Source organism: Pleuronectes platessa, chromosome 14, assembly GCF_947347685.1.
Source record: "Pleuronectes platessa chromosome 14, fPlePla1.1, whole genome shotgun sequence".
NCBI lineage: Eukaryota > Metazoa > Chordata > Actinopteri > Pleuronectiformes > Pleuronectidae > Pleuronectes > Pleuronectes platessa.
Window position 1 is genome coordinate 9654888 of NC_070639.1, and position 14601 is coordinate 9669488.

Sequence of the window (14601 nt, forward strand, 5' to 3'; positions counted from 1 at the left end):
ATGAAATTAACTGATGAATAATAAAAGATATATGTATGGATCAGACACACCTGTGTTGAGGATCATAACAAAGTCACATGATGACCTCTCCGTAGAGTGAGAACTTGAGCCTGTCAAGAACTGACTCTGTCAAACATTTCTTATCCTTAAGTCACAAAGAACTGAGATGGGCTTGAAAATGAAGTGAAATCATCATGTTGAGACAAGTGTCTCCACAAAATAACACAAACTGTTCAACACAACAGGCCCAAAATGTCCACTGTCGTCAGGACATCGTCTCTCAGACACTTTCTGTCCCTTGTCTCTGCTGTGAACCTCCCACCATCAATTATTTCCCAGCATGCTGCTGTTCCCAGAGGCCTGCTACAGTCTCCCCCTTGTGGTTTTTCTGAGGTGGTGGTCAAGAACGTACAACAAGAATCTTCATCTACGTTTGTATAAAACGTCCTGGGGTCAGTTTTCTATTAAATATGGTAAAACATTTATTGAACAGTTTCCTCAGAGACTTAAAGATGCTCTGCTCTTCATCAACTCTTCTTCATACTGTAAATGTCTCATTCACTTTTCTTCTGGTTGTTTCCATTATGTAAAACTGATGATTTTGTTATTTTACCTGCACCAAGGGCGAGATGTTTCCACCTGTTTGTTTGCAAGAGGACAGAAAACAAGAGTCATGATTCCAGTGAAGTCTGTCGAAGGATGTTTATTGAGCATTAAAGCAGAGACACGAAACAGAACTTTTCTCTCTGAGATGTTTTTCTTCTCGTTACATCTGGTTTGTCACAGAGGAAATGATCCATGTGTTTGACTCATAGACTGAATATAAAGGCTTTGACTGGGATGTTCTGCTGTTATACTACAGCGCCATCTGTACACACATGTACATATTTTACTCTTTATAGAGGGTTTATATATTCTGCTTGTGTTTTTCATTTCAATAAACACATTCTTCATGTGAATAAACACAATCGGTAGCGAGGGCCATCTAGTGGTGGTGTTTCATATTACAACAACCTCCTCTGATTCTTCTGGAGCTCTGTCTCCATTCTGCTTCCCAGAAACAAGGCCCAGTCAGAGCCGCTCTACACACAAGCTGCTGCTGCTTCAGCCTCTGGATCCTCAGGACACAGCTCAGCCTCTGTCCACACACACTGTCCTCTTCCTCTTCACACTCAGCTAAACAAAGATCACTTCCAGCTGTTGAGAGAAGAAGACATCAGTGTTTACAGAGACTCACCTCATCAGCTGTGAGTCAGTGAAGCAGCTCATCGTCCTCTCACAGCTTCACTGATGACTACGAAGACACTTCAACATCTTTCTGAGATCGAGCTCAACTTAACCAGACAGACAGACACAGTCAGGCTGAGTGGTCACATGACGTTGGTTATCAACTCGTTAAGTTAACTCAGGTTTTCCTCATCGAGATCTGAGCGTGCACATAAAAGGGGCGGGGTCTACTGTGTATGACCAATCACAGACATGGACAGTTGGACTGACACACAGTCTCTGAGGACACACACTGTCTCACTGACTCTGAGGACACACACTGTCTCACTGACTCTGAGGACACACACTGTGGTGGAAACCTCTGACATCACTACTCACTAAAAACACATGGTCCTATTTTCAGGAAGCTGACTGAGTGCATTTAGTATTTTGGTGACAGGATGAGTCTGGAGAGATTGAGATGTACTGGGTGAGTTAGAGATCAACTGAACCAACCAGACGTTGATTTAAACTTCCCTTATCCTTACCTTTAAGGAGAATGTGCACCACACAACAGTGTAGAGTCACTGTGGTCAGTGGGCGGAGCTTTTATACGGGTTGATCTCCAACTTAAACTGCATCAGGTTAGCTCTTAATCAGATGTTACCATGGTGATTTACCTCTTTAAGAAGTGGACGAAATTCGTAGGACTGAAATAACTAAACCTGAAGTTAACCTGATAACCACAAATCCTGCTTGGTAGCACAGACCCTGGGTCTGTACTGTGATACTGACTGTGTTTAGTAAAACACTGATGAAAGCAGTGTGGGCTGACTCCAACCATTTACTGACCTTACAGTCTCCAGTCGACAGGTTGAACTCTGCTGTAGATCAAGCAGCTCCTTCACTCCTGAGGTCTGCAGGAGGTTATTACTCAGATACAGTCCTCTCAGATGTGAGGGGTTTGACCTCAGAGCTGAAGCCAGAGAAGAACAGCTGATCTCTGACAGTCTGCAGTTCTCCAAACTGGATAAAGAATAAAACTTAATTGTAAATTAAATTGAGTTCATGTGTGAAAATAACAAACACATATTCATGTCAGCACAGACTCATAACATGGAAGATAAATATGAAATCAGACATGTTGGACTAAAAACGAGTCCTGATTCAGTACAAATAGATTATTTGAACCCGGTCTCTGTCCTGCAGATGAGTTTAGGAAATCCAGAACTAAACTCAGTGTTTTAACATGTAGGTGAATATTTAAAATGTCACAGATTAATTAATGAATGGATTCAAGTTATGTATGAAGTGGAATTATGTTAAATTATAATTAAATGATAAATTGTGTATAAATGCTGTATTATAGAAATGCGATCTACAAAATTCAGTCAGGGAACTGACCTCAGAGTCTCCAGTAGACAGGTTGGACTCTGTAGAAAACCACACAGCTCATTCACTCCTGAGTCCTGCAGGCAGTTGTTAGTCAGATTCAGTTCTCTCAGATGAGAGGGGTTTGACCTCAGAGCTGAAGCCAGAGACAAACAGCTGATCTCTGACAGACTGCAGCCCCCCAACCTGGATAAAGAATAAAACTTAAATGAAAAATTTAACTGAGTTCATGTGTAAAAATAACAGACACATATTCATGTCAGCACAGACTCATAACATGGAAGATAAATATGAAATCAGACATGGTGGACTAAAAAACGAGTCCAGATTCATTACAAATAGATTATTTGGAACCGGTCTCTGTCCTGCAGATCAGTTTAGGAAATCAAGAACTAAACTCAGTATTTTAACATGTAGCTCAATATTTTAAATGTCAAAGATTAATCAATGAATGGATTCATGTTATGTATGAAGAGTAATTATGTTAAATTAGGATTAAATGAGATAAATTGTGTATAGATGCTTTATTATAGATATAAGATCTACAAAAGTCAGTCAGTGAACTGACCTCAGAGTCTCCAGTCGACAGGTTGGACTCTGTAGAAAACCACACAGCTCCTTCACTCCTGAGTCCCGCATGTTGTAGTTTTGGCCCAGACCAAGTTCTCTCATATGAGAGGGGTTTGACCTCAGAGCTGAAGCCAGAGAAGAATAGCTGATCTCTGACAGTCTGTGGCCAAACAACCTGAATAAAGAATACAACTTTACTGTAAATTAAACTGAGTTCATGTGGGAAAATAACAGACACATACTCTGTGACAATGGTGCAGAGGAAGGCTGCCGTGTCTCAAGCTCCCCCTCAGCTCTCCTCTTATTTGGTTTTCTTTGTTATTTATTCTGCATTGTGCACTCTGACAAAGCGAGCCATATCATACTTTATGATCGAGAACTACTTTTGTACATCAGGTTGATGGTGAATAATACTTTTTCACCACCACCTGCAAACAAAAGGGGGGAATAGCCATAACGCTGTTTAACTATCGTACCTGGAGCATGGAGGCAACAAAGGAAAGAGGGTCGCGGGCCGGCGTCCTAGTCCAGCTGAGGAAACGTGAGAACCGGCCTCCACTGCAAAGTATTCTTCTGGCTAATGTTCAGTCTTTGGATAACAGGCTGGACGAACTTCGGAGCAGGATGGCTTTTCAACAGGACATTACGTTTTGTAACGTGATGGTCAGACTCGGCTCTACAGGACTGCTTCAGCTTGACGGAGTGGTGCGTGTTCCAGGACAACAACATCAACACATAAACGGAAGCGGTCATCTGCTACATCAGCAAATGCATCAATGACGTCGTACCCAGGATTACTGAAAGAACATTCCCAAACCAGAAGCCCTGGAATAATGGTGACGTTCATACAAAACTCAAAGCAAGGACTGATGCCTACATCTCAGGTGATCTGGAGGAGTACAGGAAGTCCAGGTACGCGCTCCGGAGTGCTATTAGCAGTGCCAAGAGACTTTACAGGGACAAAGAGGGATCCCACTACAAGGGCTCCAATACTAGGAACATGTGGGGCGGAATCAGAACCATGACTGACTACAGAGCAAAGACCAGCAGTGCTGATGTAGTGTCTACATCTCTCCCAGAGGATCTGAACACCTTCTTTGCTTTGAGAGCAACTCCCCAGGTGTGGAGATCGAAGAGGCCCAGGAGGAACGCTGCCCCCCTGTCATATCCAGAGCAGATGTGTGGAGCTCACTTAACCTGATTAACACACGCAAGGCACCTGGACCTGATGGTATCCCTGGCCGAGCTCTCAAGGTGTGTGCAGATCAGCTGGCAGATGTGTTCACAGACATTTTCAACCTGTCACTGCTCCAGTCTACAGTCCCTGCATGTTTCAAGGAGACCATCCCTTCATCACCTCCTGACTCCCTGACTCTCTTGACCCTCTTCAGTTTGCCTACAGGCCAAATAGGTCGCTGTGGCCGTGGCCACCCACAGCTCCAACACCATCATTAAGTTTGCTGATGACACGACTGTCATAGGCCTGATCACCAGCGACGATAAGAAGGCCTACAGAGAGGAGGTCAGAGCCCTGCCATCTTGGCGTCAGGACAAGAACCTCCATCTCAACGTCAGCAAAACGAGGGAGCTGATCGTGGACTACAGGAAGAGACAAGGAGTAGAGCACACACCCTTCTCCTTCAACGGGACTAACGTGGAGCGAGTCAGCAGCTTCAGGTTCTTCGGGGCCCGCATCACCAGGCTCAGAGACAGTTTCTGATCCCAGGCCATAAGACTTTTAAACTCCTCCTATCCGGACGAATTCCACTAAATCTGCACCTTAGCATAATTGCAGAAAATTTTTCTTTTTCTTTAGGTTTATACATCTACATATTTTACATATATATATATATATGTATTATTTTTATTAAAAAAAATGATATTCTATTCTATATTTATTTTATTATTTTTAGCTTGTGTAATATTCATATAAATGCTAAATGAGAGCCTGTGACCCAAGCATTTCATTGCCAGCGACAGCTAAATGTAACTGTTGTGCATATGACAATAATCTGTTGAATCTTGAATCCCGTCAGCAAAGACTCATAACATGGAAGATAAATATGAAATCAGACATGTTGGACTAAAAAAAGAGTCCTGATTCAGTACAAATAGATTATTGGGAATCTGTCTCTCTCCTGCAGATCGGTTTAGGAAATCCAGAACTAAACTCTGTGCTTTAACAAGAAGCTGAATATTTAAAATGTCACATATTAATTAATGAATGGATTCAAGTTATATATGAAGAGGAATTATGTTAAATCAGGATTAAATTAGATAAATTGTGTATAAATGCTGTATTATAGATATGAGATCTACAAAAGTCAGTTAGTGAACTGACCCCAGTTTCTCCAGTCGACAGGTTAGACTCTGTAGAAAACCACACAGCTCCTTCACTCCTGAGTCCTGCGGGTCGTTGGCGAAGCTCAGATACAGTCCTCTCAGATGAGAGGGGTTTGACCTCAGAGCTGCAGCCAGAGAAGAACAGCGGTTCTCTGACAGACTGCAGCCCCACAACCTGGATAAAGAATAAAACTTAACTGTAAATTAAACTGAGTTCATGTGAGAAAATAAAGGACTTTGACTAAACATCATTGTCTCCGTTTTCAGACCTGAAGTCTGAGTCAAGTTGTTCAGGACATTTTCTGGAACTTTTCCTGCAGCCTAATAATGCAGTAATAAAGTTTCTGAGTGAGTCCATTTGAGAATAGAGCAGGTGAATGTAAAGAAATAATTCCAATTACATTTAAACCCCATATTATCTGTCGATATAAACAAAGAATTCTTTAAAAACCCTAGCTCCACTGAGATCGACCATCTCATCGATAGCTCTGCAAACTCATTACGATTTACATTAGACTCAATAGCGCCTCTAAAACAGAAAAGTGTAAAACATAGTAAATTAGCTCTGTGGTATAATTCCAAGACACATGAATTAAAACAAGCGTCAAGAAAACTAGATAGGAAGCGGCGCTCCAGCCACCATGTTAAATATCTCCTAGCCTGGAAGAGTAGTGTTAGAGTTTATAAGAAGGCTCCACAAAGCAAGAGCTGCCTACTACTCCACATTACTAGAAGAAAATACAAACAACCCCAGGTTTCTCTTCAGCACTGTAGTTGACAGAGTCACACATCCAACGAACCCAGTATCCTTCCATCCATGAATAGCAGTATCTTTATGAACTTCTTTAATGATAAAATTCTGACTATTACAAATAAAAACTGCTGAGAATCTAATCAATTATTTAGACAGCTTCTCTCTGATCAGCCTTAATCAGCTGACCAGAATAATCTCATCTTCTAATTTTCACTGCAATGCGGATGACACCCAGTTATACTTGTCAATAAAACCTGAACAAAGTAATCAATTAACTAAACTCCAAGCATGTCTCAAGGACATAAAAACCTGGATGACCCGCAATTTTCTTTTATTAAACTCAGATAAAACATAGGTTATAATACTGGGCCATAAACACCTTACAGATACATTATCTAATGATGAAGCTGCGCTAGACGACATTGCAAATGAGATAAATTGTGTATAGATGCTGTATTATAGATATAAGATCTACAAAATTCAGTCAGTGAACTGACCTCAGAGTTTCCAGTCGACAGGTTGAACTCTGTAGAAAACCACACAGCTCCTTCATTCCTGAGTCCTGCAGGTCGTTGTTACTCAGATCCAGTTCTCTCAGATGAGAGGGGTTTGACCTCAGAGCTGAACCCAGAGAAGAACAGCTGATGTCTGACAGACTGCAGCGATCCAACCTGGATAAAGAAATATGAATATTTGACTCTTTCCTTCTGTTGTTGTGGATCGTAATCATGTCAACACAGACTCTCAACATGCTGCGGACCTCAGTCCAGTCTGTGACCTGAAGATAAATATCAGATCAGACATGTTGGACCATTGTTTCATTCATCAGCTTCTTTTATGTTTGTTTGGTCACTAAGCAGGCTTGTGTGATTAAACACTGTTTAAAGTAGGGATGGCTCCTGACAGTCACTTCCTGTTTGTTTTTATACTTATCAACTGTCCAACGTGTTTCAATAAGAATGTGTCTTATTTTGAAAACCTGAGGAGGACGAGTCCTCGGCCTCAGTCCACATGTTATTTACTGACACTTTCTTAGTGATTAGGTGCAGGTGAATGGAGTTGATGAGCTGGATTTGACTGGGAGGTTGGGTGACTGACAGATGACTGAGGGACATTTAGCAGAGCAGAACTGAGAGAATTTAAATAAATAATGACCCAATAAGAAAGAAAGTCTGAAAAGTGAACAAGGATTTAATGACCTCAGAGTCCCCAGTCGACAGTTTGGACTCTCCAGTCCAGAACACAGCCGCTTGACTCCTGAATCCTTCAGCTTGTTGTTACTCATAACCAGTTCTGTCAGGAGTGAGGGGTCTGACTTCAGAGCTGAGGCCACGACTTCACAGTGAGTCTCTGAGAATTCACAACCACCGAGTCTGTAATTAAAGAAAACATCAGTTAGAATAAAATCAGAAAACACAACATTCATACAAAACGTGACCATGTGACCCTCACCCTGGTAAATCCCCTCTTTGCCTCATGAACATGTTAAAAACTCCTCAAGAGATCCTTTCAGATTTTGTTCAAGCGTTCATTTAGACTAACAGAGGAACTCATTAGATTCAGGTGGTCAAAGGTCAAGGTGTTCATGGCCTCTTGAAGTCTTAAGTCTGTCTCTAGGGGATTTCTTCACATTTTGACCAGTTGGAATCAAAGATAAACTGATTAGATTTCAGTGGACACACACACACACACACACACACACACACACACACACACACACACACTGATTGAACATGTTATTGATCATGTCTGGACTCACACAGCCTTCCTGCAGTTCCTCACAGCTGGGATCAGTCTCCGTCGACCCTGTTCTGATGTGTTGAACTTCTTCAGGTCCAACTCATCCAGAACCTCCTCTGACATCTGCAGCATGTAGGCCAGAGCTGAGCAGTGGATCTCTGAGAGTTTCTCCTTTGATTTGTTCTCTGACTTCAGGAACAGTCGCATCTGCTGATGAACTGAGTGGTCGTTCATCTCAGTCAGACAGTGGAAGATGTTGATGCTTCTGTCAGGAGAAATGTCTTCACTCTGCATCTCCTTCAGGTTGTTTATCACTCTCTGGATGATCTTTGGATTGTTCTCTGTCCGACCCAGCAGGCCTCCTAAGACTCTCTGGTTGGACTCCAGACTGAGGCCGTGAAGGAAGCGAACAAACAGGTCCAGATGACCATTTGTACTGGTGAGGGATTTCTTCATGGTCTTCTTCAGGAGGTCATCCAGGGAGAAGGTACTGTCTATGTCCTCCGATATTCTCAAGAAGTTGTTGAGTTCTTTTGTGTTGAGTGTGTAACGGTAAAACATGTAGACTGCAGCCATAAACTCCTGAACGCTCAGATGAACAAAGCAGTAGACTGATTTCTGGAAGATCACTAACTCTCTTCTGAAGATCTCAGTACAAACTCCTGAGTACACTGAGGCCTCTGTGACATTAAGACCACACTGCTCCAGGTCTTCTTGATAGAACATAATGTTTCCTTTCGTCAGATGTTTAAACGCCAGCTTCCCCAGCTTGAGAAGAACGTCCTTGTCAGCCTCCGTCAGCTCCTGTGGAATCTTCTCATGTCTGAGAATGGATGGAAAATACGGAGCAGCGTGAGAAGACTGTGCTGCTGGTCTTTCACCAGGTTCAGCTCCCTGAACGAAAGCACAGTCAGCAGACCCACATCTTGGTTTTCTGAACCCTCTGCCCAGTCTCGAGTGAACTTCTGCACCGAAAAGGTTTTTCCAACGCCAGCGACGCCGTTGGTCAGGACGACTCTGATGCTGCTCTGCTGGTCAGTGGAGACTTTAAAAATGTCGTGGCACTTGATGGAAGTGTCGTGGAGGCTCTTCATCTTGGAAGCCGTCTCAAGTGTCCTCACCTCATGTTGAGTATTAACCTCTTCACTCTGTCCCTCTGTGATGAGGAGCTCAGTGTAGATCCTGTTGAGGAGCGTTCTACTTCCTGTTTCATCAGTTCCTTCATTCACATGTTCACATCTCCTCCTCAGACTGAGTTTATGTTCATCTAAAACCTCCTGCAGACCACGATCTGCTGAAAGACAAGAAACAATGTCAGAGACAGATAATCTGAGAATCTGCTGATTGTTTTCAACATGTGCTGTTGTCAGAGGTACATGTACAGTGCTGGTCTGTCTGACCTCCAGCTCCTGTTCTGGATATTTCTGCACACTGGGGACAGGAGGAGTCTCCTGAAGAACCAGACTGGTCCCAGTATGAGGTGAGGCACTGTCTGCAGAACCAGTGTCCACAGCTGGTGGAGACTGGATCCTTCAGGACGTCCTGACACGAAGCACAGCAGGACGACTGCTCCTCCTCAGAAACATGACTCCTCTTCCTCTCTCTGTGAAGACATTTCCTGATAACTCACATGTCACAGTCACAGGTTGTCATTATTTTTGTCAAGGAGGATTAGTTTTCACCCAGTATGTTTGAGTGTTGGTTGATTCGTTAGTGGGATTATAAAAAACATTCTGTGATATTAGTCACCAACTTCAATGAAGCAGTGTTCTAATGCAGGGGCAACACTAGAGGAAAGTAAATCCTCTTCAGAGCAGGTCACAGTAGAAACATTTTCTTACTCTGTGTGTGAGGGTCCAGGTTCATTACTGAAGAGCAGTGGAAGTTCCATGGACATGTCACTCTTCAGAGACACACAGCTGAGCACTGAAGACTCTGCTCTGTCGTCCTCTTCCACCTCATAACCACTCATCGTCAGATGAAACACACTGTGAGCTCACAGGAATCAGGACAAACAAGTCTGTTCAAGAACCACAAGAAAAAAATACCAAGGACACACGCACACGCACACGCACACACACACAGACACAACTGTGAGTTAACTCTGTTAATTAGTCCTTTTAAGGCTCTTTGTTCCAGACCTGCTGTTCAAATCTGTCTCTGGGATCCGATCACATGAAATTACGTCTGTCACCAGGTGTGAACCGACAAACGTAGGGTCATGTGATCAGCAGACGGACGTTAACACCTGCTCACTTTCCTTCCTTCTGCTCATCCAGAAAATGGAGTGAAAATGGAGTCTGACACTTCCCTGTTCTCATGTTCCTCCTCCCTGTTGAACCAGTTCAATCTTGAATAGAGTCAGTTATTAAAGGTATATTCTCAACAATATCATGTCACAGGTCCAGGGTCACCTGCTGGCTATGCTACAGGATTTAATATCGAAAAAATATATTTTGCATAAGTTTGGGATATATTTATTATGATTATTCAATAACTTCACTGTAATACTGTATATTCTCACCAAACTCATGTTACATGTCAAGCAAGTCCTGCTGGATGGATCTGTGACATTATAACACATGCAGGAGGGATCACAGTATTACAGTGAAGTTATTCAATAATATATCCCAAACTTTTGCAAAATATAGTTTTTCGAAATTAAACCCTGCGGCATTGCCATCAGGTGACCCTGGATATGTGACGTGATTTTGGCGCTAATATACAGTAAAAGAGTGACGTTATTGAGTATATTTGTAATCTCTTTTTGGTGTTGCACTTTGCAACTTCAGACCCAGGCGCTTTGTGAAAATGACGAATCTGCGACCGAGTCTGCCAACGACCGACAACATCTGGAATAAAGAAAACAAATTACTAGTTGCCAGGTTCCCCAGTTAAACCGGAACACCGGACAAACACCTGCCGCCGCCGCAGTGAAGCGAGAAACATGAAACGTCTGACACTTGTCAAAACGGCTAATCCGAGAGGCTCCTGGGAAATGTAGTCCAAGACGACTGTCGGTCTCATTGCATAGCGGTGTCTTATTGGTGCGGAAAATCTACAACAGCCCTAGATTCCTGAAAACCACCTGCCAGCTTGTAATCATTGGGAAATAAGCTTGGTAATAACGTTAACGTCCATTCGTTTATTAAGGTGTTTTAAAGTAAGATATTAACGCTTGGCCGGTTGCTGCTACGCCTGCTAGGTAGTGACGTCAATGTAATGAAAATCTGAAGTAGTAATGTGATTTAAATATTTATTACAACAATATTGTATGCGTATATACAGCGCTGAAAATATAAACAAAATACTACCAAACAAAAATGTTCAGTGTTTATTTTTGTATTAAAGTCAAATTTTACCCTCTCAATTCCGTTTCCGTATCCGCCAGCTTTCTTTCCGGTTGTGTGCCCTCTCGTCGCCATCATGAAGTGAGTGAAGGGGAAACTATCAAATGCCATCTTCACCCTTAAATAAACATGTTAACGATCCTACACAGATCAATGTTTCGCCCGTATTCTCCTCTTTAAGTGATGGCTTGTATTTGTCGTTTTCAGGGTCGAGTTGTGCAGTTTCAGTGGGTATAAGATATACCCCGGCCATGGCCGCCGATACGCCAGGATAGACGGAAAGGTAACCACCGGTTTATCCCCACACTGTCCGCAGATCTAATGAAAACCACATTAAATCCATGTTGTGATGCCCTCTTTAAACTAAAATGTGTGTAACTTTAGCTCTGGGGTCGTCCAGTTGTAATGAATCAAATGTAGCATGCTAACGTTAGCTCCTAGCCTCACCATGTAGCTACCAAACAAGGTAACTGACTGCTTAGGTTTTAAGAACAAAATCATGTGTCACGGTACGTTCTAGTTTTTTCAGTATGATATCGAACATGTGACCAAACTCCACAGTTCTGTTTGATCAGTGTGTTGGCTAATGTGCTCAATTAAAGTTGTGTATTAGATAAACCCAATTTTAAACTTTGACTGCAGTTTCCTACAACTGAAAGACTTTGTTCATAATAATTTCCTATGTGTGTATTGTTACTGATCAGTTTAATTTGTAATTTGTTATGGTGTATATTGTAGATTACTTGACAAAGATGGACATTTAGCTGTAATTTCTCTCTCATAGTGCCCCTCAAAATCCAAATTGAAATTGAGAGTATTGTGTATACATAACACTCGGCACACTGTCTCTTAAACTGTTAAATGTTTGCATTAATTTCAGATATTCAGGACTGATTCACTAAATCATTCAGATGATCGTTGAGTGTGTGGAGTCTCAAATAATTGAACTGTTGAGGTGACTGTGGGTGATCTTAGGACATTGTGTATCACAAGTTATTAATGCTGAGGTCATTGTCTTCATCTAGGTGTTCCAGTTCTTGAACCACAAGTGCGAGGCTGCTTTCCTGTCCAAGAGGAACCCCCGACAGATCAACTGGACTGTGCTGTACAGACGCAAGCACAAGAAGGGACAGTCTGTAAGTAGCTGCCTGCGCGTGGATGGTGTTTCGTATATTTGTGGTGCTTTTTTGCTTTTATCTGATAGATTTAGTGCTGTAAGGGGGACGGGATCCAACCCGGGCCGCTGTAGAGACATAGAGCCTCGTTATGATCTAATTTAGGTTTTAGCCTACATTGTTATAGTGTCTGCCACTACTGTAGCAGCCAGTATCGGCTGATGAAGTAGCATTTGTTGGTCGAGTAATGTATTAGCTTTAGGTGCGGATATTTGGTTTAATGTGATATTGGCATTTGACCTGTTATTGCACATCATGATCAGCAGGCCACACTGGTCTATTACATTTATGACTGATTGAACAGATTGAAAGCTCTATTAACACGCTATCACAGTAGATGGTACATGTAGTAGGTGTTTCCACTTATTTCCACTCACAGAGTTTGGCTGCAGGTGACTGGTGTGCACAGTGTTGGTCTGTGTTATGTGTTGCTGTCGGATTGCGTTTTGCAGTCTTGGCAGCAGTGCTCACTCCACACCTACAGCCATAGAAAAACGAGAGATCATAGTACTGGTCCTTGACGTCTGTATGGACTTCTCACCATTGATCAGCCTCCAAATTCTCTGACAAGCTACAATACTTATCACATGTAACTGTAATATGTACAGTTTGATTTCAGTTCCGCCAGCTGCAGTTAAAAAAAACAGCATTTAAAGTGTTACTGCAGTGAATCATTTATTTTATCAAGTATGCGGAAAGTTCATTGCCACCATAATTCTAATTGAACATTTCAATTGAACGTTCCTGTTTATTGACTAGTCATAGTAACAGCAAATTCGGTATGTAAGATTATTGATGTTCATGTGGAGGATGAGGTATCACTTAACACAAATGGACTTTTTTTCTGATGGTTTGGGACCATTTCTCTCCCTTCTAGAGACATTTTCTACCAGGTTGTAATTGGATTGGACATGTGCATCTCTGAAATATCTGCAATTGTGATGTTGGGCCAAAAATGAACGTTTGTGTGTTTTTTAACAGGAAGAGGTGAGCAAGAAGCGTACCCGCCGTGCTGTCAAATTCCAGAGGGCCATCACTGGGGCCTCCTTGGCAGAGATCATGGCCAAGAGGAACCAGAAGCCTGAGGTCCGTAAGGCTCAGAGGGAACAGGCCATCAGGTAAGACACAATACAGACGTTAGACTCCTTGATTTATCTTGCCTTGCTAAACTTCAAAGCCCAGGAGTATAGGAGCATATGTAGTCTGTGTCACCCTCACTTATTTGCTAGATGTTCGCTTATTTGCTCAATTGAACCCCACTAACACACACACACACAGAGTTTGGCTGCAGGTGACTGGTCTGCACGGTGTTGGTCTGTGTTATGTGTTGCTGTCGGATTGCGTTTTGCAGTCTTGGCAGCAGCGCTCACTCCACACCTACAGCCATAGAAAAACTAGAGATCATAGTACTGGTCCTTGACGTCTGTATGGACTTCTCACCATTGATCAGCCTCCAAATTCTCTGACAAGCTACAATACTTATCACATGTAACTGTAATATGTACAGTTTGATTTCAGTTCCGCCAGATGGACTTTTTACCCCCAGTAATTTAATGTCACAGTTTAGCAAGACTTAGATGACAATAGGATTTATTTTCACCTACCTGTTTTCTCTCAGAGCTGCCAAGGAGGTCAAGAAGGTGAAGCAGGCATCCAGGAAGCCCGCTGCCCCAAGTGCAAAGGTAAGATCCCCTGATGCGTTGGTTCTTCCATCTGAGCTCAGCATCATGGTTTTCAAATGACTGGAAGTGTAGTTTATTTGTTTGCCTCTTAATGTACATGAAAAATATCAACTGCCTGCTCGTCTATAATGGATAATTAAGCCACTTCATTTTTTTGAATTGTATGACGCATTTCTGAATTGTATGTATTAAATTAATTTCTCCTTCTACAGTCCACCACCAAGGCTGCACAGAAACCCAAGGTTGCCAAGACCATGAAGATCAGCGCACCCCGTGTTGGTGGAAAGCGCTAAGCTCATCATTTATGGTTGTGAATAAAATGTTGTGGTTAACCAGCATTTGTGTACTTTCTGTTTTTATTTAAAAACAAGATGGTGAAACTGAGAGCC

At 42.3% G+C, this 14601-nt stretch overlaps 2 protein-coding genes and 2 non-coding genes across 4 annotated transcripts; 3 read left to right on the forward strand and 1 right to left on the reverse strand.

The window, feature by feature from the left end:
- Positions 1–687: 687 nt before the first annotated feature.
- LOC128456534 (NACHT, LRR and PYD domains-containing protein 3-like) lies at positions 688–10899 on the reverse strand. The gene is given in 12 exon segments (XM_053440745.1): positions 688–1197; positions 2059–2232; positions 2611–2784; positions 3167–3343; positions 5510–5686; positions 6763–6936; positions 7465–7638; positions 8025–8850; positions 8853–9299; positions 9406–9608; positions 9847–10337; positions 10881–10899. Coding segments are annotated over 11 exon segments (2667 nt in total). The 5' UTR covers positions 9978–10337; positions 10881–10899; the 3' UTR covers positions 688–1187.
- A 486-nt stretch (positions 10900–11385) lies between these two features.
- Positions 11386–14550, forward strand: rpl24 (ribosomal protein L24). The gene is made up of 6 exons (XM_053440743.1): positions 11386–11436; positions 11563–11638; positions 12381–12491; positions 13512–13648; positions 14149–14212; positions 14425–14550. Exons 1-6 carry the CDS (start codon positions 11432–11434, stop codon positions 14503–14505), a joined length of 474 nt encoding a protein of 157 aa, XP_053296718.1. The 5' UTR covers positions 11386–11431; the 3' UTR covers positions 14506–14550.
- On the forward strand, positions 12922–13102 carry LOC128456544 (small nucleolar RNA SNORA23). The gene has a single exon (XR_008341862.1). It is a non-coding gene; the product is annotated as a small nucleolar RNA SNORA23 (small nucleolar RNA).
- LOC128456545 (small nucleolar RNA SNORA23) lies at positions 13821–14001 on the forward strand. The gene has a single exon (XR_008341863.1). It is a non-coding gene; the product is annotated as a small nucleolar RNA SNORA23 (small nucleolar RNA).
- Positions 14551–14601: the final 51 nt, after the last annotated feature.

Coding starts and splice junctions, on each gene's coding strand:
- rpl24 (XM_053440743.1), top strand. Junction 12,492..13,511: donor AGCACAAGAAGGGACAGTCT/GTAAGTAGCTGC, acceptor GTTTTTTAACAG/GAAGAGGTGAGCAAGAAGCG. Junction 13,649..14,148: donor CAGAGGGAACAGGCCATCAG/GTAAGACACAAT, acceptor GTTTTCTCTCAG/AGCTGCCAAGGAGGTCAAGA.